Source organism: Oncorhynchus kisutch, linkage group LG18 (genome assembly GCF_002021735.2).
Source record: "Oncorhynchus kisutch isolate 150728-3 linkage group LG18, Okis_V2, whole genome shotgun sequence".
NCBI lineage: Eukaryota > Metazoa > Chordata > Actinopteri > Salmoniformes > Salmonidae > Oncorhynchus > Oncorhynchus kisutch.
Window position 1 is genome coordinate 23535863 of NC_034191.2, and position 21251 is coordinate 23557113.

At 44.0% G+C, this 21251-nt stretch overlaps 1 protein-coding gene across 4 annotated transcripts in view; it reads left to right on the plus strand.

Moving 5' to 3' along the window:
- LOC109909208 (CMP-N-acetylneuraminate-beta-galactosamide-alpha-2,3-sialyltransferase 4-like) overlaps positions 1–21251 on the plus strand; it is a 59421-nt gene that overhangs the window by 26041 nt on the left and 12129 nt on the right. For 3 of the 4 annotated variants that reach the window (XM_031796166.1, XM_020508251.2, XM_020508252.2), the window contains exons 3-6: positions 10771–10842; positions 11776–11848; positions 12198–12290; positions 20751–20848. In XM_031796166.1, coding sequence (XP_031652026.1) covers positions 10821–10842; positions 11776–11848; positions 12198–12290; positions 20751–20848 — 286 coding nt within the window. In that variant the 5' untranslated portion in view covers positions 10771–10820. Of the gene's footprint in view, positions 1–3122; positions 3519–10770; positions 10843–11775; positions 11849–12197; positions 12291–20750; positions 20849–21251 lie in introns of those variants that run through there. The other variant, XM_031796167.1, reaches the window with a different exon arrangement.

A 21251-nucleotide genomic window follows, 5' to 3' on the forward strand; every position in this document is an offset into this window, starting at 1 on the left:
CTCTCTCTATGCCCCTCTCTCGCTCAATTCAATTCAAGGGGCTTTATTGGCATGGGAAACATATGTTAACATTGCCAAAGCAAGTGCGGTAGATAATATACAAAAGTGAAATAAACAATAAAATTGAACAGTAAATATTCCACTCACAGAAGTTCCAAAAGAATAAAGACATTACAAATGTCATTTTATGTATATATACAGTGTTGTAGTGATGTACAAATGGTTAAAGTACAAAAGGGAAGATAAATAAGCATAAATATGGCTTGTATTTACATTGGTGTTTGTTCTTCACTGGTTGACCTTTTCTTGTGGCAACAGGTCACAAATCTTGCTGCTGTGATGGCACACTGTGGTATTTCACCCAGTAGATATGGGAGTTTATGAAAATCGGGTTTGTTTTCAAATTCTTTGGATCTGTGTAATCTGAGGGAAATATGTGTCTCTAATATGGTCATACATTGGGCAGGAGGTTCGGAAGTGAAGCTCAGTTTCCACCTCATTTTGTGGGCAGTGTGCACATAGCCTTTCTTCTCTTGAGAGCCAGGTCTGCCTACGGCGGCCTTTCTCAATAGCAAGGCTATGCTCACTCAGGCTAAGTCTATACAGAGTCAAAGCTGTTTTTTTTTAAATTCTTTCCAATGTGTCAAGTAATTATCTTTTTGTTTTCTCATAATTTGGTTGGGTCTAATTATGTTTCTGTCCTGGGGCTCTGTGGGTTGTGTTTGAACAGAGCCCCAGGACCAGCTTGCTTAGGGGACTCTTCTCCAGGTTCATCTCTCTGTAGGTGATGGCTTTGTTGTGGAAGGTTTGGGAATCGCTGCCTTTTAGGTGGTTGTAGAATTTAACGGCTCTTTTCTGGATTTTGATAATTAGAGGGTATCAGCCTAATTCTGCTCTGCCTGCATTATTTTGTGTTTTAAGTTGTACACAGAGGATGTTTTGCAGAATTCTGCATGCAGATTCTCAATTTGGTGTTTGTCCCATGTTTTGAATTCTTGGTTGGTGAGTGGACCCCAGACCTCACAACCGTAAAGGGCAATGGGTTCTATAACTGTGTAACGGTTCTCTTGGGGTGAAGTAGAGGCGGACCAAAATGCAGCGTGGTGGTTATTCATGTTTAATTTATAAAGACACTATACATGAATAAACTAACAAAAACAACAAACGTGAGAAAACCTAAAACAGTCCTATCTGGTGCAAAACACAGAGACAGGAACAATCACCCACAAACACACAGTGAAACCCAGGCTACCTAAATATGGTTCCCAATCAGAGACAATGACTAACACCTGCCTCTGATTGAGAACCATATCAGGCCAGACATAGAAATAGACAAAAAAGACATCCAACATAGAATGCCCACTCAGATCACACCCTGACCAACCAAAACATAGAAACATACAAAGCAAACTATGGTCAGGGTGTGACAGTACCCCCCCCAAGGTGCGGACTCCGGCCGCAAAACCTGAACCTATTGGGGAGGGTCTGGGTGGGCATCTGTCCGCGGTGGCGGCTCTGGTGCTGGACGTGGCCCCCACTTCACCGTAGTCTTAGTCCCCCACCTTGTCCCCTTCCGTGGCCTCCTAGCCACGGCGACCCTACTTAATGACCCCACTGGACTGAGGGGCAGCTCGGGACAGAGGGGCGGCAGCTCGGGACAGAGGGGCGGCAGCTCGGGACAGAGGGGCGGCAGCTCGGGACAGAGGGGCGGCAGCTCGGGACAGAGGGGCGGCAGCTCGGGACAGAGGAGCGGCAGCTCTGGGCAGAGGGGCTCCGGCAGCTCTGGGCAGAGGGGCTCCGGCAGCTCTGGGCAGAGGGGCTCCAGCAGCTCCGGGCAGAGGGGCTCCGGCAGCTCCGGGCAGAGGGGCTCCGGCAGCGCCGGGCAGAGGGGCTCCGGCAGCGCCGGGCAGAGGGGCTCCGGCAGCGCCGGGCAGAGGGGCTCCGGCAGCGCCGGGCAGAGGGGCTCCGGCGGCTCTGGCAGCGCCGGGCAGAGGGGCTCCGGCAGTGCCGGAGAGGCGGGAGACTCCGGCAGCGCTGGAGAGGAGGAAGGCTCCGGCAGCGCTGGACAGGCGGGAGCACCTGTAAGGATGAGACAGCCTGGTGCCGGGGGCTGCCACCGGAGGGCTGGTGCGTGGAGGTGGTGACGGATAGACCGGACCGTGCAGGCGCACTGGAGCTCTTGAGCACCGAGCCTGCCCAACCTTACCCGGTTGAATGGTCCCGGTCGCCCTGCCAGTGCGGCGAGGTGGAATAGCCCGCACTGGGCTATGCAGGCGCACCGGGGACACCGTGCGCAAGGCTGGTGCCATGTAAGCCGGCCCAAGGAGACACACTGGAGACCAGCTGCGTAGAGCCGGCTTCATGGCACTTGGCTCGATGCCCACTCTAGCCCGGCCGATACGCGGAGCCGGAATGTACCGCACCGGGCTATGCACCCGCACTGGGGACACCGTGCGCTTCACAGCATAACAGGGTGCCTGTCCGGTCTCTCTAGCCCCCCGGCAAGCACAGGAAGTTGGCGTAGGTCTCCTACCTGACTTCGCCACACTTCCTGTGTGCCCCCCCCCCAAGAAATTTTAGGGGCTGACTCTCGGGCTTCCTACCGCGCCGCCGTGCTTGCTTCTCCAACTCCATTCTTCTATAGCCTTCCGCGCGCTGCTACATCGAATCCCAGGCGGGCTCCGGCACTCTCCCTGGGTCGACCGCCCACCTGTCTATTTCCTCCCAAGTAGTATAGTCCATATTCTTGCCGTCCAAACCGTCCTCCCATGTCCATTCCTCTTTTTGCTGCTGTTGCCCATTACCACACCGCTTGGTCCTGTTGTGGTGGGTGATTCTGTAACGGTTTTCCTTAGGTGAAGGAGAGGCGGAACAAAACGCAGCGTGGTGGTTATTCATGTTTTTTAATAAAGACACTAGCATGAATAAACTAACAAAAACAATAAACGTGGAAAACCAAAAACAGCCCTATCTGGTGCAAAACACAGACACAGGAACAATCACCCACAAACACACAGTGAAACCCAGGCTACCTAAATATGGTTCACAATCAGAGGCAGGTGTTAGTCATTGTCTCTGATTGGGAACCATATTTAGGTAGCCTGGGTTTCACTGTGTGTTTCCTGTAAAAAACTGCGAAATCGATGTCTAAAAATACAGATTTCTGATTGTTTTGAAAACTTGAAATCGTCCGACCTCTAATATATACATATATATCTATGCTTCTCTCTCTCTCTTGCAGTGTATGCTGGTAGTGTTTGGTAGTTGAGTGTGTAGTTGAGCTGCGTTTTTCTTATTTTTATTTTCTATGGTGGAGGGTTAACACACTGTTCGTTTATCGGTACCCACTGTTTTTTTTCAAAGTTAAGGAGGATGAGGACAGACTTTTTGTTTCCTGGGGCTTGGAAGGTGTGGTGTCCGCGATGGCTTCACTGCCTAGCGTGGAGGAGACGCGCGTCAGGTGTGTTCCAGAGAACGGAAGTAAGACGGAAGAGGTCCTGCTCGCCATCGGTGAGCAGGTAGGAGCTGAACTTATACACGAAGGAACAACACTGTGGTTGTGTTCATGAAAATAGTGAATTTGGTAGGTAGGCTCAATGCTAGCGAAATATTTGCAAGGAATGTGTTGGTGCCGATTTTTCGAGGTCAACATGCAGATGGGGCAATGAGAAGCAGGCAGCAGAGGCTGGGCCAAGTCATGTTATGGATGGTAGTGTAGATGAGGCTGGGTCTAGGTCAGGGATGGTGGTGTAGATTAGGCTGGGTCTAGTCAGGTTATAGATGGTGGTGTAGATGAGGCTGGGTCTAGTCAGGTTATGCTAGTGGATGAGGAGAGTATAGTGGGGAAGTGTAAGAGACTAGGGGGAGGTGGTGGGTGTCAAGCGGGAGAGGGAAAATGGGGAGATGAAAGGAGGTGGGAGGGGAGACGGCTGGGGTGGTCAAAGGCACCATGGAACCTTTGCCTGGTGCTTGGTGGGAGGCCCCCTACCAGAGAGGAAGGGCAGGTGGTCAGGATGGGAGATGGCGATGACGAAGGTGAGTCTGAGGAAGAGGATGATGAGAAGTTTTTGTTGTCAGACTTCTCTTCAATGGGTCCGGAGCTGACAGCCAGGCAAGCAGAGGGGTCAAAATGCACAGTGAGGGAACTGACAAGGTTCCTGAATGAGACTAAGGGGAAAAATGTTCATCTTGAGGCTTTTTTTCTCGATCTGAGAGTTTGTAAGATCAGTACAACATGCTATGAAAAATGAGGGGCATGGTGTCCTCTCACCCAGGAAACGGTTTAAGTTGAGTAAGTGGGTCACAACCGTGCGTAAAAGTCTACCTTCAGACGCTGTTTAGATGAATAGTTTTTTTTCTGACATTTGGGCTTTTTGAGCATTTTATTGGTCTCTTTCTTTGCTGGCTTTTCTCCCACTTCTAATGGAGACTCTTTTGGTTGGATCGCTTAATATAAATGGAGCCAGAGATGCAGGAAAGAGGAGTGTGTTGGGTGAATATGTATTGTTGTTGTGTTGTTTCTTTATGAGACGCATAGTAATGTGGTGAATGAAGTCGATTGGGGGCTCAGGTGGTAAGGGGCAAGTGTGTTGAGCCATGGGACATATTTTAATGCAGGGTTGGCAGTCTTTTTTGTACCAGGTCTGTCTGTAAAAATTTGCTCCTCAAATGAGTTGTGTAGGGGTAGGTTGCTTGTAGTAAAAGCAGAAATTAACAACATGGATTTTGCCTTTATAAATGTGTATGCGTCTAACACAGGGGGGCTTCTATTTGGGAGTCTTAGACAGGAACTCTCACAGGTAGCGCCTGAGGAGACGCTGGTGGTCGGCGGGAACTGGAACTGTACAATGGTTTTTACAAAATACAGAAATGGGGGAGAGCCTCATTCAGGGTCAGTGGGAGTGTTAAGGGACATCATTAATCAGTTCGACCGAGTGGATGTTTGGAAAACTAGATATCCTGACACAAGACAGTATACATGGGGAAAGGTCTTTGGGGCTAGAGTGAGTGCAGCCTGACTTGATCGATTTTACATGTCCAGGAATCAGAGCAATAGGCTGTTAGATGCTACCATTCTCCCGGTGGGTTTTTCGGGCTCACAACATAACCATGGCTCAGCTGTCTATTTCATCAGGGCCTCGGCATGCATTTTATTGGAAGTTTAATGTAAAGCTCTTACAAGGTTCAAATTTTTTGCTTAGGTTTCCAGATATTTTGGAGAAAGGTGGGGGCAGCAAAGAGAGGAGTTTAAGTCTCTGAATCAATTGTGGGATGTGGGGAAAGTCCAAATTCGGCTTTTCTGTCAACAGTAAACAGCTCTCTCATCCTCCAGAGGCTAGGAGAGTATTGGGGGAACTCGAGCGTTGTATTAGTGAGATGGAGGTAGAGATGGTGTGGCAAGGCAATGGAGTCCTCCAGGCTAATTTAGCTGAATTACGTAGGGACCTGGGCAGTTTTTTCCAGGTTAAAGCAAAGGAAGCACTTGTAAGAGATGGACAATCCCAGCTTCTTCTTATTTTGTTTGGAAAGACAGAGCGGTGAAGCAAAGGGTATGCATTATCTACGGCTGTCTGATGGGCAGGTGACCTCTGTGGTGGGGAGATGCGGGAGCGGGCTGTGGAGATTTATACTGAGTTGTATAGGGCAGAACTGTGTGATCCTATGTGTGCTCAGATTTTGTTTGCAGAACTCCCTATGCTCTCTCTGGCACAGTGGGATGAAATGGACATTCCTCTGGCCGTAACCCAGATGTCCCCCGGCCATGCACCAGGGCTCAATGGACTCCCAGTGGAGGTTTCTAAAAAATTTTGGGGATTAATTGGACTGGACTTATTTTGCGTGTTGCGTGAAATATGTGTCTCTAATATGGTCATGCATTTGGCAGGATGTTAGGAAGTGCAGCTCCGTTTCCACCTCATTTTGTGGGCAGTATGCACAGTCTTCTCTTAAAGAGCCAGGTCTGCCTACGGTGGCCTTTCTCAATAGCAAGGCTATGGTCACTGAGTCTGTACATAGTCAAAACTTTCCTTAATTTTGGGTCAGTCACAGTGGTCAGGTATTCTGCCACTGTGAACTCTCGGTTTAGAGTAAAATAACATTCTAGTTTGCTGAGTTTTTTTGTTAATTCTTTCCAATGTGTTAAGTAATTATCTTTTTGTTTTCTCATCATTTGGTTGGGTCTAATTGTATTTCTGTCCTGGGGCTCTGTGGGGTCTGTCGTGGAAATTATAACTGAGAGAGACAGTAATATCTTCAAACAATCATGTTTATTTAATATAGATTATTGCTATAATGAGACTAGTCAAGTTGGGCCGAGCAGCTTAACCTTTACACAAATGCAGAGTTCTTTATATAGCTGACACTAAGAATAATTAGTCATGGTTGTTTCCACCCTTCCCATGCAGATTGGGGCATCATAAGCCACTCTGGGTTCATCCTGTTGTTATCTGCACGGGGTTGTTGTCTTAACCCAACCCTGGCTTAGTTTCCCAGTTGCAAGGATGATTTTGAGACAATGAGGGATGGTTCTACTCATAAGCTATCTCTAGTAAAACACATTATTGTCTATGTAATGCAGTCTTTAACTAATTTGTCAGCTCAAGCTGAATCTCTCAGCTCAAACTCTAGTGACCATACGCCCAGATTAGCTGAATGAGTGGAGACAATTTTTTTTAAATTTTTTTAATTTTGTTTATTTTTTTTTAACCTTTATTTAACCAGGTAGGCTAGTTGAGAACAAGTTCTCATTTGCAACTACGACCTGGCCACGATAAAGCATAGCAGTGTGAACAGACAACACAGAGTTACACATGGAGTAAACAATTAACAAGTCAATAACACAGTAGAAAAAAAGGGGGAGTCTATATACAATGTGTGCAAAAGGCATGAGGAGGTAGGCGAATGATTACAATTTTGCAGATTAACACTGGAGTGATAAATGATCAGATGGTCATGTACAGGTAGAGATATTGGTGTGCAAAAGAGCAGAAAAGTAAATAAATAAAAACAGTATGGGGATGAGGTAGGTGAAAATGGGTGGGCTATTTACCAATAGACTATGTACAGCTGCAGCGATCGGTTAGCTGCTCAGATAGCTGATGTTTGAAGTTGGTGAGGGAGATAAAAGTCTCCAACTTCAGCGATTTTTGCAATTCGTTCCAGTCACAGGCAGCAGAGTACTGGAACGAAAGGCGGCCAAATGAGGTGTTGGCTTTAGGGATGATCAGTGAGATACACCTGCTGGAGCGCGTGCTACGGATGGGTGTTGCCATCGTGACCAGTGAACTGAGATAAGGCAGAGCTTTACCTAGCATGGACTTGTAGATGACCTGGAGCCAGTGGGTCTGGCGACGAATATGTAGCGAGGGCCAGCCGACTAGAGCATACAAGTCGCAGTGGTGGGTGGTATAAGGTGCTTTAGTGACAAAACGGATGGCACTGTGATAGACTGCATCCAGTTTGCTGAGTAGAGTGTTGGAAGCCATTTTGTAGATGACATCGCCAAAGTCGAGGATCGGTAGGATAGTCAGATTTACTAGGGTAAGCTTGGCGGCGTGAGTGAAGGAGGCTTTGTTGCGGAATAGAAAGCCGACTCTTGATTTGATTTTCGATTGGAGATGTTTGATATGAGTCTGGAAGGAGAGTTTGCAGTCTAGCCAGACACCTAGGTACTTATAGATGTCCACATATTCAAGGTCGGAACCATCCACGGTGGTGATGCTAGTCGGGCATGCGGGTGCAGGCAGCGATCGGTTGAAAAGCATGCATTTGGTTTTACTAGCGTTTAAGAGCAGTTGGAGGCCACGGAAGGAGTGTTGTATGGCATTGAAGCTCGTTTGGAGGTTAGATAGCACAGTGTCCAATGACGGGCCGAAAGTATATAGAATGGTGTCGTCTGCGTAGAGGTGGATCAGGGAATCGCCCGCAGCAAGAGCAACATCATTGATATATACAGAGAAAAGAGTCGGCCCGAGAATTGAACCCTGTGCCACCCCCATAGAGACTGCCAGAGGACCGGACAGCATGCCCTCCGATTTGACACACTGAACTCTGTCTGCAAAGTAATTGGTGAACCAGGCAAGGCAGTCATCCGAAAAACCGAGGCTACTGAGTCTGCCGATAAGAATATGGTGATTGACAGCTTTCGAAGACCTTAGATGGATATAGGTCTGTAACAGTTTGGGTCCAGGGTGTCTCCCCCTTTGAAGAGGGGGATGACTGCGGCAGCTTTCCAATCCTTGGGGATCTCAGACGATATGAAAGAGAGGTTGAACAGGCTGGTAATAGGGGTTGCGACAATGGCGGATAGTTTCAGAAATAGAGGGTCCAGATTGTCAAGCCCAGCTGATTTGTACGGGTCCAGGTTTTGCAGCTCTTTCAGAACATCTGCTATCTGGATTTGAGTAAAGGAGAACCTGGAGAGGCTTGGGCGAGGAGCTGCGGGGGGGGGGCGGAGCTGTTGGCCGAGGTTGGAGTAGCCAGGCGGAAGGCATGGCCAGCCGTTGAGAAATGCTTATTGAAGTTTTCGATAATCATGGATTTATCGGTGGTGACCGTGTTACCTAGCCTCAGTGCAGTGGGCAGCTGGGAGGAGGTGCTCTTGTTCTCCATGGACTTCACAGTGTCCCAGAACTTTTTGGAGTTGGAGCTACAGGATGCAAACTTCTGCCTGAAGAAGCTGGCCTTAGCTTTCCTGACTGACTGCGTGTATTGATTCCTGACTTCCCTTTATAGTGGAGACTATAAAAACACAGACACTAGAAGGACACTAGAAGGATAGAAATGTCTTACTATTATTTAAATATCAATTGTTAACCATTAATATCAAATAGATCAGGTATATATGTACTAAATATGTACTTTATTTTCTGTTTGTGAATACTATGGGACTCTCATCGCTCTGTAGGTGATGGCTTTGTTACGGAAGGTTTGGGAATCGCTTCCTTTTAGGTGGTTGTAGAATTGAACGTCTCTTTTCTGGATTTTGATAATTAGCGGGTATCGGTCCAATTCTGCTCTGGATGCATTATTTGGTATTGTACACAGAGGATATTTTAGCAGAATTCTGCATGCAGAGTCTCAATTTGCTGTTTGTCCCATTTTGTGAATTCTTGGATTGTGAGCGGACCCCAGAACTCACAGCCATAAAGGGCAATGGGTTCTATAACTGATTAAAGTATTTTTCATTGGTATGTCAAATGTTATGTTCCTTCTCTCGCTCTCTATGCCTCTCTCTTGCTATCTCTATTAGAGGTCGACCGATTATGATTTTTCAATGCCGATACCGATTATTGGAGGTCAAAAAAAGCCGATACCGATTTTTTTTATATATATATATATATATATATATACACATTTTTGTAATAATGACAATTGCAACAATACTGAATGGACACTTTTATTTTAACTTAATATAATACATATGGGCTTTTGGATGGGTGTTCTTAAGGTGATTCCACAGGTTGGTGGTATTTTTTGATTTAGCCGTTGCTGACCCCATGCTTACATCTTTATCACAGATTAGACACCTTGCTTTCCCTGGTGCCAATTCCATGTAATAGTCCCACACTGGTGCTCTGCTTTTCTCTGCCATCTGTAAAACACACACACAGCTCTGAAGTGACAATGATACTGAAGAGTCTGCTTAGGAGACAAATACTCTCAACGGTTTGAATAAAAATAGAGTTTAAGTTACCTGTGATGAATGTTGAAAACAAAAACTGTCATTTCTATATGCAGGAAATCCTATTTTAATTATGGACATGGGTAGAATTGACCACCAAAGTGCAAGTCATAATTCCCATGACACCGTCTACCAAATCTGAAAAGCGGTTCCTTCATTCATTTATTCCATAGGATATTTTTAGATTCACTTAAAATAAGGTCTGTGTTTCGTGTAGGCTTACACCACCTTGCCAATTGTATAACTGTGTAGATATCCATAGGACAAGGTAACGCTGATCAATATTGGCTAAATATAAGCGGAGATTAAAAAAATATATATACTTGTGTATTGATTTTAAGAAAGGCATTGATGTTTATGGTTAAGCACACATTGGAACAACGACATTCGTTGATTGTTTTTTATAAGATAAGTTTAATGCTAGCTAGCAACTTACTTTGGCTTACTGCATTTGTGTAACAGGCAGGCTCCTCATGAGGCAGGTGGTTCATAGAATTGGACTAGTTAACTGTAAGGTTGCAAGATTGGATCCCCCTAGCTGACAAGGTAAAAATCTGTCGTTCTGCCTCGTTCCTAGGCCGTCATTGAAACTAAGAATGTGTTCTTAACTGACTTGCCTAGTTAAATAAAGATTAAATAAAGGTGTAAAAAAAAATCTGCAAAATCAACGCCCAAAAATACAGATTTCCAATTGTTATGAGAACTTAAAATCGGCCCTAATTAATCAGCCATTCCGATTAATCGGTCGACCTCTAATCTCTATGGCTCTTTCCCACACTGTCTGGTGCATAGTCACTGGAGACAGCCAATTCCACTTTTTTCACAATGAGCACAAAGCCAAAGAAACACTGCAATGATTACCATCAGTCAGTGCTCCAGAGTCCCCTGAAGTGACTGTGTAATCTACGTATTGTCTTGGTGTTTCATTTCAATCCCAGTTTCTCATTTATCATCCTGGTGGAGAAAGATGTCATTTATTGTGCCGTTTAAGGCATATGGTTAATTTGATTTGCTGGCGCCACTCCTGTCCGATTGAGCCTGATGTTAGAGGTGCTAATATGCTGTTCTTCCTTCACCTTCCCCCTCAGGGTAACATCATGCGCAGTACCGAGATGAGAGGGCGAAGGAGCATGTGAAGATGTCCCTAAAGACTGCTAAAAGTAAGCTCCCCGCTGCTTCCTTACAGGAGTTGTTGTCAATACACCCCTGCACATACAATACTTTAATCAGACATTTAACTCCTGTCAACATTTGTGGGTGTTGTTCTTGAAATGAAAAACATGGGATAGTTTTGTTTTCTACTGTTTTCTTTACTTTTCTTTTTATAGAAGGTTTACAGTATTTGTACAAATCTAGCCTAGTGGTGTTTCATTCTTTCAGTTCACTCAAGCTTTTGGTAGATGTAGTGTTACACAATGACATCCTTATGTTAGCTCTCACATACCAGCTCATTTCAGTTTGCCTAGCTGCTGTGTTGAAAATGAAAAGCCAGTCCAAGGTTTCTCTGACTCCGTTAATGGCAGTACCAGAAAGCAGATTCAGCTCGATGGAGACCATGTTTAGTTTGGCACTACATGTTTGCCTTTACCGTATAAGTAGCCATTTGTATTCCTGGAACAAATGTGTGGGAAGTATGTCTATGAGCTGGAGGACTGCCCTCCCTCCCTCCTAAGCCCCTGTACATGTAGACCACTGTCTGGGCTGGGGGAGTATTTATCTACCAGAGGAGCGAATGTTTGTGGTCATTGACATGTTGCTAGTGTGGAGGTAGAGGAGACTTTTGTTCGGCAGAGTTGTTTGATGTGGGAACTGAAAGTTCTAGGGGCTGCTTTGTTTTTTATTAATTTACTGCTCAAGTAATAGCACTCCTCCGTTCCATTCCAGTGGATGTTAAGTTAGTGATACTGTAGGAAGTGAAGATCTGCCTGCAGTCGTGCCTGCCTGCTTGCCTGCAGATTGGATCTCATGCAATCTCATGCCATAATTAGCAGCAATTTGAAATATCATAGACTAGGATTTGACCACAGGCTATACAAGAAAAGCATTATGTTGGCTTCTAATCTATTACATGTGGTTGTTCTCTCCCTCTCTAGGATGGTGCTTTAGACTGTTCGCTGTTGTACTGTTCTTAGTCTCCTACTACTGCTCCCACGTCTTCCTTCAGAGGTAATTCTTCTCCTGCTCGGCCCTCAGCCCTGGTCTACTGCCTGGAAGCTCCCTCTCTGGAGCAGCAGGCAGAGCAATCACGTAGATGCTCATCTATGCTTTACTGAAGGAAAAGGAAACCTTGAAATAAGGCCCGCTGCTGAATCACAACATGTTGACAGCCCACTCCATTCACCTAGCCAACATCTTGTCTACCCACAGCTTTAAGTGGGTAAACGGCAGTCAATTTAGGCCTTCAATAGATACCCACCCTTTACATTTTTTAAACTAAAGTCACTGGGCACGGTGAGTGTTTAAACAGTCAGCAGTTTTTGTCCCAACTGTGGTGATATGTGTGCTTTTCTTTCAGTTATGGAGGCACCAGCAAGTCTCCTTTGACTCCTAGCAAGTCACTGTGTGGCGGCTGGCTAAAGCAGAAGAAGTGGGAGAGCCTCAATTTTAAGTGAGTAATGGAGTGTCTGTCTTTAAAACGAGGAGGGTGGGGGTGATGGGTTTAAGTCTTAACTCATTTCTGCCAATGCTTTTACTGGAATGCGAGGTGCCAGCTTCTTTTGACATTTGGGGGCTGTTTTCACCCGGTCACCAGTAAATGTAATCATTTTTTGTAAGTAGGAACAATTGTATTATGAAAGGAAATAATTTTCTACAAATTGACTCAGTAAAGTACATTTTCTGGAACAATTGTTTAAGTTGAAACTGCTGATGGGATCGTCAATGAAAACAGACCCCTAAGAGCAAGTCTGTTTTTTTAAAGGAGCTTTCGATTCACACAATTAAGCGTTTTTTTTTCTTCAGGAGGACAATGGACACATGTATTTCTCTAGCTTGCTGAGTACCTTTGTCCAGGACACTTGAATGGTCCTCTATTTATTTGTACTCTGTGCTATTATCAGTATGTACTGGAGCTGTTCTATTTCTGTGCACTGCTCAAGCGTTCAACAGTGATATGCTCCATCCAGCAACCTTGGGGTCAGCCATTTCTTTCTCTGACCACTAGACCATAGAGTTCAGTTGGCCTCCTCTCAGCTCCCCTCAGACATGACCTGCAAAATATAGAGATTAACAATGCTCCATTTTCTCAAGATCAATACTGTTTACCAACTGATTTTGATTCATGTGTTGAGAAGGTCAGGTCATTTTTCACATGCAAATCAGATGCTTAATTACAGTATCAGCCACTGGGAGGCCTCTGTCGTGTCTTTACTATCATTAACTGAAGACTGATCGTTTTTATCAAAGATTCTCTGTAATTAGTTTTTACGTGATTAGACTGATTAATCATGTAACCGTAATTACTAGGAAGTCGGGGCACCAAGGAAAAATATTCAGATTACAAAGTTATAATTTCCTAAAATAACTTTTCAGATATTTTATCTGATCAATTAGTCTTCGAATTAATGAATTATTTACTTTACCTCACGTTAGTCTCATTCAAAACATTGTAAATTGTTGGTTATCTGCACGAACCCAGTCTTCACTATGAGTCATCCATACATCAATTGTCTTAAATCATTTATTTATTACTAACTAAGTTATTCACAGAAATGCATAAACAAACAAACAAACAAGGTAAATGTGGTTACATGAAATGATAGGAGAATGTGCCCTAGTGGGCTAATCCGGCATGGCGGCTTGTTAGACAAAAGGGGAAGTGGGGGTCGACTAAGAAGTCACTACAGAGTGATAATTATAACAATTGAAATGCTAATCCTTTACACATGAACGCTCACTCATTCGGGAACAATTGCAATCAATATATATATTTACGCTCAGTGTGTCGTCTTGATCGCTGGTGAAAAGTTTTTTTTTTTTTGTAGAATTGTCCGTCTCTCTCCCTCTCTCTCGGTTTGGTTAGGGGGGATAGTTCAGAGTGACATTTGTTATAGAATGGATGTGTCGGCGGTTGTCGTTCTTTGCGTTCAATGATACCGAATTCCTAGCTGCAGACTAGTAATTAATATCAAAGACTTGTTCTTATTCTGTCGGTATCGATAGTCTTAAGTGTTTAACCACGTGGTATGGTTAAAAGATTCAGCAATGGTCTACAACCTTTGTCTCCCCTAATGGAGAAAAACATGGTCTGAGGCTATTATATTAACAGTGTTATGGTAATGTGGCCACACCGTCTCCCATGAGCTTCCCCAAATTGTGACAAACGGACCAGTTCGTAGCTGGATTCTTCACCGATCTTTTATACTTTCTCCGGAACATGAAATTTGTTTGTACCTCAGGTTCTGTGAGGTGGAAGGATTTCCTTTGTCCTCTATGAAAATTGACTCTCTCTATACTGTGTGGCCTTGAGGAGGTCCTCAGGAATTTACGACATCTCTCTGACCACAGCAACATAGTTGAAGGAGGAAAGGGGGAGGCAGGGAGAGGGGGATGGGGCTTGCTATACCCAAAGAGGCCAACGTCATGACACCTCCTAGGCAATAACAATGTCACTCTTAATTGGAAGCCCCCAAGTTGTCCCTTAGTCTTTCACTGACAACTACAACTGGCACACCATGGTAATATATCTCAATGACTAACTGTTACTTACTCGTAAACAGCGGGTATCCAAAGCATAATCCTCCATGTTAAATTCCAACCAGAGAACAAACACCAGGAGACAGTAATAGAGTAATACATTTTACTAGTGTGCTTGTGATGTTTGTCTCACCCCTTTCCTTGGAGTCTCAGTACTGTACAGTACATTCAGTAAGTATTCAGACCCCATTACCTTTTCCACATTTTTGTTACTTTACAGCTTTATTCTAAAATGAATGTTTTTTTTAAATCTACAAACAATACCCCGTTTTTTGAAAAGTGTATAAAAAAAATAAACAAACAGATATACCATTTTTACCCTTTGCTATGAGACTGAGATAATGGCGCTGCAGGGGATGGCTGCTGTTTTACGGGCTCCTAACCAATTGTGCTATTTTGTGTGTTTTGTTTTTGCATAGTTTGTAACTTAGTTTAGACATAATGTTGCTGCTACCATATTTTATGACCGGAAAGAGCTTCTGGATCTCAGAACAGCGATTAATTACCTCGAACTGGACTAATATTTTTTCTTTAATGAGTCTGACTCGAAGGATATACTGTTGCTCACAGACCAGCCCAAATCCCCATCATTCACATGAAGAAAAGATGGAGATACAGGGGGCGCAGATCCAGGTGCCTTGGGAGAATTTTTCGACGAGTGGGTAACCCGCCTCTCCCATCTGTTCTATTGGCCAACGTGCAATGACTGGATAATAAACTGGATGAGCTCCGATCAACACTATCCTACCAACGGGACATTAAAAACTGTAATATATTATGTTGCACAGAGTCGTGGCTGAACGGCGACATGGATAATATACAGTTGACTGGGTTTTCCGTGCATCGGCAGGACAGAACCGCTACGTCCAGTAAGACGAGGGGTGGTGTCTATTTGTCAATAACAGCTGGTGCGCGATGTCTAATATTAAGGAAGTCTCGAGGTATTGCTCACCCGAGGTAGAGTATCTCATGATAAGCTGTAGACCACACTATCTACCAAGAGCTTTCATCTATATTTTTCATGGTTGTCTATTTACCACCACAAACCAATGCTGGCACTAAGACCACACTCAATGAGCTGTATACGGCCATAAGCAAACAAGAAAATACTCATCCAGAAGTGGTGCTGCTAGTGGCCGGGGACTTTAATGCAGGTAAACTTAAATCCGTTTTTACCTCATTTCTACCATTTTGTAGACCACCTTTACTCCACAAGCAGACACGCCTACAAAGCTCTCCCTCACCCTCCATTTCGCAAATCTGACCATAATTCTATCCTCCTGATTCCTGCTTACAAGTTTACAAAATACAAAATAAAGCAGGAAGTACCAGTGACTCACTCAATATGGAAGTGGTCAGAAGACGCAGATGCTACGCTACAGGACTTTTTTGCTTGCACAGACTGGAATATGTTCCGGGATTCATCCAACGGCATTGAGGAGTATACCACCTCCGTCACCGGCTTCATCAATAAGTGCATCCACGACGTCGTCCCCACAGTGACCGGACGTACATATCCCAACCAGAAGACATGGATTATAGGCAACATCCACAATGAGCTAAAGGCTAGAGCTGACGATTACAAAGGGGAACCCAGTCGCGAGCTGCCTAGGGAAGCGAGCATACAAAACGGGCTAAATACCTTTTTATGCTCGCTTCGAGGAAAGCAACACTGAAGCATGCATGAGAGCATCAGCTGTTCTGGAATGACTGTGTGATCATGCTCTCTATAGCCGCAGTGAGTATGACCTTTAAACAGGTCAACATTCACAAGGCCGCTGGGCCAGATGGATTACCAGGCAGTGTACTCAGAGCATGCACGAACGAACTGTCAAGTATCTTCACTGACCTTTAAAAAATATATATATATATATATATATATATATATATATATAACCTTTATTTAAGCAGGTAGGCTAGTTGAAAACAAGTTCTCATTTACAACTGCGACCTGGCCAAGATAAAGCAAAGCACTGCGACACAAACAACAACAGAGTTACACATCGAATAAACAAAAATACAGTCAATAATACAATAGAAAATGTCTATATACAGTGTGTGCAAATGAGGTAGGATAAGGGAGGTAAAGGAAATAAATAGGCCATAATAATTACAATTTAGCAATTAATCACTGGAGTGATAGATGTGCAGTAGATGAGTGTGCAAGTAGAGATACTGGGGTGCGAAGGAGCAAAATAAATAACAGTATGGGGATGAGGTAGTTGGATGGGCTATGTACAGGTGCAGTGATCTGTGAGCTGTTCTGACAGCTGGTGCTTAAAGTTAGTGAGGGAGATATGAGTCTCCAGCTTCATTGATTTTTGCAGTTCATTCCAGTCATTGGCAGCAGAGAACTGGAAGGAAAGGCGGCCAAAGGAAGAATTGACTTTGGGGGTGACCAGTGAAATATACCTGCTGGAGCGCGTGCTACGGGTGGGTGCTGCTATGGTGACCAGTGAGCTTAGATAAGGCGGGGCTTTACCTAGCAAAGACTTAAAGATGACCTGGAGCCAGTGTGTTTGGCAACAAATATGAAGCGAGGGCCAGCCAACGAGAGCCAGCCAACGAGAGCATACAGGTCGCAGTGGTGGGTAGTATATGGGGCTTTGGTAACAAAACGGACGGCACTGTGATAAACTGCATCCAATTTGCAAGGTAGAGTGTTGGAGGCTATTTTGTAAATGACATCGCCGAAGTCAGGGATCGGTAGGATAGTCAGTTTTACAAGGGTATGTTTGGCAGCATGAGTGAAGGATGATTTGTTGTGAAATAGGAAGCTGATTCTAGATTTCATTTTGGATTGGAGATGCTTAATGTGAGTTTGGAAGGAGAGTTTAGAGTCTAACCAGACACCTAGGTATTTGTAGTTGTCCACATATTGTAAGTCAGAACCGTCCAGAGTAGTGATGCTGGATGGGTGTGCAGGTGTTTTTAACCTCTCCCTGACCGAGTCTGTAATACCAACATGTTTCAAGCAGACCACCATAGTCCCTGTGCCCAAGAAAGCAACGGTAACCTGCCTAAATGACTACCTCCCTGTAGCACTCACGTCTGTATTCATGAAGTGCTTTGAAAGGCTGGTCATGGCTCACATCGACATCATTATCCCGGAAACCCTAGACCCTCTCCAATTTGCATATATCCCCAACAGATCCACAGATGATGCAATCTCAATCGCCCTCCACACTGCCCTTTCCCACCTGGACAAAAGGAACACCTTTGTGAGAATGCTGTTCATTGACTACAGCTCAGCGTTCAACACCATAGTGCACACAAAGCTCATCACTAAGTTAAGGACCCTGGGACCAAACACCTCTCTCTGCAACTGGATCCTGGACTTCCTGTCGCGCCGTCCCCAGGTGGTAAGGGTAGGCAATAACACATCTGCCACGCTGATCCTCAACACAGGTGCCTTCAGGGGTGCGTGCTTAGTCCCCTTCTGTACTCCCTGTTCACTCATGACTGCGCGGCCAAGCAAGATTCCAACACCATCATTAAGTTTGCTGACGACAACAACGGTGGTAGGTCTGATTACCGACAACCTCAACGTCAGCAAGACAAAGGAGCTGATCGTGGACTACAGGAAAATGAGGGCCGAACACGCCCCCATTCACATTGACGGGGCTGAAGTGGAGCAGGTCGAGAGTTTCAAGCTACTTGGTGTCCACATCACCAACAAACTCTTATGGTCCAAACACACCAAGATTGTTCAGTTTGGCCTGGCGGCCAGCTCTAGGATGAGTCTTGGTGGTTCCAAACTTCTTCCATTTAAGAATGATGGGAACCTTCACTGCTGCAGAAATGTTTTGGTACCCTTGCCCAGATCTACTGACAATTCCTTCGAAATCATGGTAATTTGTACATGTAGGTAGGGGTAAAGTGACTATGCAAATATAATAAACAGTGACTATCAGCACTGTAAAAACCCTACCTGGTACAGTGCATTCGGAAAGTATTCAGACCCCTTTCCCTTTTCCACATGTTGTTACGTTACAGCCTTATTCTAAAATAGATTAAATACAACATTTTCCTCATCAATCTACAAACAATACCCAATAATAACAAAGCAAAACCAGTTTTTTTGATATATTTTTTAAATTATATTACAAATAGAAAACAGATACTTTTTTGCCCCACTGTATGTAAATAAGGTATTTAGTCAGCCACCAATTGTGCAAGTTCTCCCACTTAAAAAGATGAGAGGCCTGTAATTTTCATCATAGGTACACTTCAACTATGACAGACAAAATGAAGGGAAAAAAATCCAGAAAATCACATTGTAGGATTTTTTATGAATTTATTTGCAAATTATGGTGGAAAATAAGTATTTGGTCAATAACAAACGTTTATCTCAATACTTTGTTATATACCCTTTGTTGGCAATGACAGAGGTCAAACGTTTTCTGTAAGTCTTTACAAGGTTTTCACACACTGTTGCTGGTATTTTGGCCCATTCCTCCATGCAGATCTCCTCTAGAGCATTGATGTTTTGGGGCTGTTGCTGGGCAACATGGACTTTCAACTCCCTCCAAAGATTTTCTATGGGGTTAAGATCTGGAAACTGGCTAGGCCACTCCAGGACCTTGAAATGCTTCTTTACGAAGCCACTACTTTGTTGCCCGGGCAATGTGTTTGGGATCATTGTCATGCTGAAAGACCCAGCCATGTTTCATCTTCAATGCCCTTGCTGATGGAAAGAGGTTTTCACTCAAAATCTCACGATACATGGCCCCATTCATTCTTTCCTTTACACGGATCAGTCGTCCTGGTCCCTTTGCAGAAAAACAGCCCCAAAGCATGATGTTTCCACCCCCATGCTTCACAGTAAGTATGGTGTTCTTTGGATGCAACTCAGCATTCTTTGTCCTCCAAACACAACGAGTTGAGTTTTTACCAAAAAGTTATATTTTGGTTTCATCTGACCATATGACATTCTCCCAATCTTCTTCTGGATCATCCAAATGCTCTCTAGCAAACTTCAGACGGGCCTGGACATGTACTGGCTTAAGCAGGGGGACATATCTGGCACTGCAGGATTTGAGTTCCTGGCGGCGTAGTGTGTTACTGATGGTAGGTTTTGTTACTTTGGTCCCAGCTCTCTGCAGGTCATTCACTAGGTCCCCCCGTGTGGTTCTGGTATTTTTGCTCACCGTTCTTGTGATCATTTTGACCCCACGGGGTGAGATCTTGCGTGGAGCCCCAGATCGAGGGAGATTATCAGTGGTCTTATATGTCTTCCATTTCCTAATAATTGCTCCCACAGTTGATTTCTTCAAACCAAGCGGCTTACCTATTGCAGATTCAGTCTTCCCAGCCTGGTGCAGGTCTACAATTTTGTTTCTGGTGTCCTTTGACAGCTCTTTGGTCTTGGCCATAGTGGAGTTTGGGGGGCGACTGTTTAAGGTTGTGGACAGGTGTCTTTTATACTGATAAGTTCAAACAGGTGCCATTAATACAGGTAACGAGTGGAGGACAGAGGAGCCTCTTAAAGAAGAAGTTACAGGTCTGTGAGAGCCAGAAATCTTGCTTGTTTGTAGGTGACCAAATACTTATTTTCCACCATAATTTGCAAATAAATTCATAAAAAATCCTACAATGTGATTTTCTGGATTTTCTTTCTCATTTTGTCTGTCATAGTTGAAGTGTACCTATGATGAAAATTACAGGCCTCTCATCTTTTTAAGTGGGAGAACTTGCACAATTGGTGGCTGACTAAATACTTTTTTGCCCCACTGTAAGTATTCAGACCCTTTGCTATGAGACTCAAAATTGAGTTCAGGTGCATCCTGTTCCATTGATCATCCTTGAGATGTATCTACAACTTGATTGGAGTTCACCTGCGGTAAATTCAATTGTTTGGACATGATCTGAATAATTATGTAAATGTCATATTTAAGTTTTTATTTTTGATAAAAAGGATTAAATTTTAGAATAAGGCTCTAAAGTAAAATGGAAATAGTGAAGGGATCTGAATGCTTTCCGAATGCAATGTACATCATTGTTTTTCTTCTTCTTCTTGGCAGTAAAAATGGCAACAGTTGATTTTATAGAGGGGCATGCTTACTGAATGACATCATGTTAACATATTACTTGTTGAGTTGGGAACATTTTTATTGAAATCGGCTTTGCTTATAATACGTACAATTTGTCTGCCTGATAGACATGGGGGTTGATTAGACTGAACTATGAGAAGGAATTATGGCTAAGTTCATTCCCATTTTAATGACTGAAACTAAAACTGCCAGGTCAGCAGTGTGTACTTTATATCCCCATACCATTGGCAGTATGGAATATTTAGTAGGAACTGTACACTATATGCTTGCGTATTTCCAGGTTGTAATGTGAATTATTTTCTCCACTGTTCCTATTACAGCATTAGCAGACAAACAGAGCTCTTCTTCAAACTGGATGATTTCTTCTGGCGACAACATCAGTCCACATTAGCGTTGCCCTACGGTATTAAAGGAAGTGGTATGTTCTCTCATTTCATTGTGTCATTTCTTTGTTTTCCTCTCTTTCCCACAAAGCACAAAGACTTTAATGGAACATGTTTATGAAAATATATTTCATTCTAATTACACTTTTATTTTAAAAAGGTATTGATACCACCCAGGTTCTCACTATCGCTCCCTATCTTTGATAAACACCGATATTAAATGTTTTTTTCCAAAATGTTGTCGTCTCAAGACTTACTTACCCAAATTGATCCACATGGACCTAATCGGGTTTGTTAAAAAGTGTTTATCCTTGGATAACCTCCATCGACTATTACATATCTTCTGCCCCACCGGCTGAGTATAGAGAAATATGGTGTCTCCTATGGCCCTGGAAGAGGTGGTCTTCATTGATTTATCCCTTAAGACAATGTAAACTA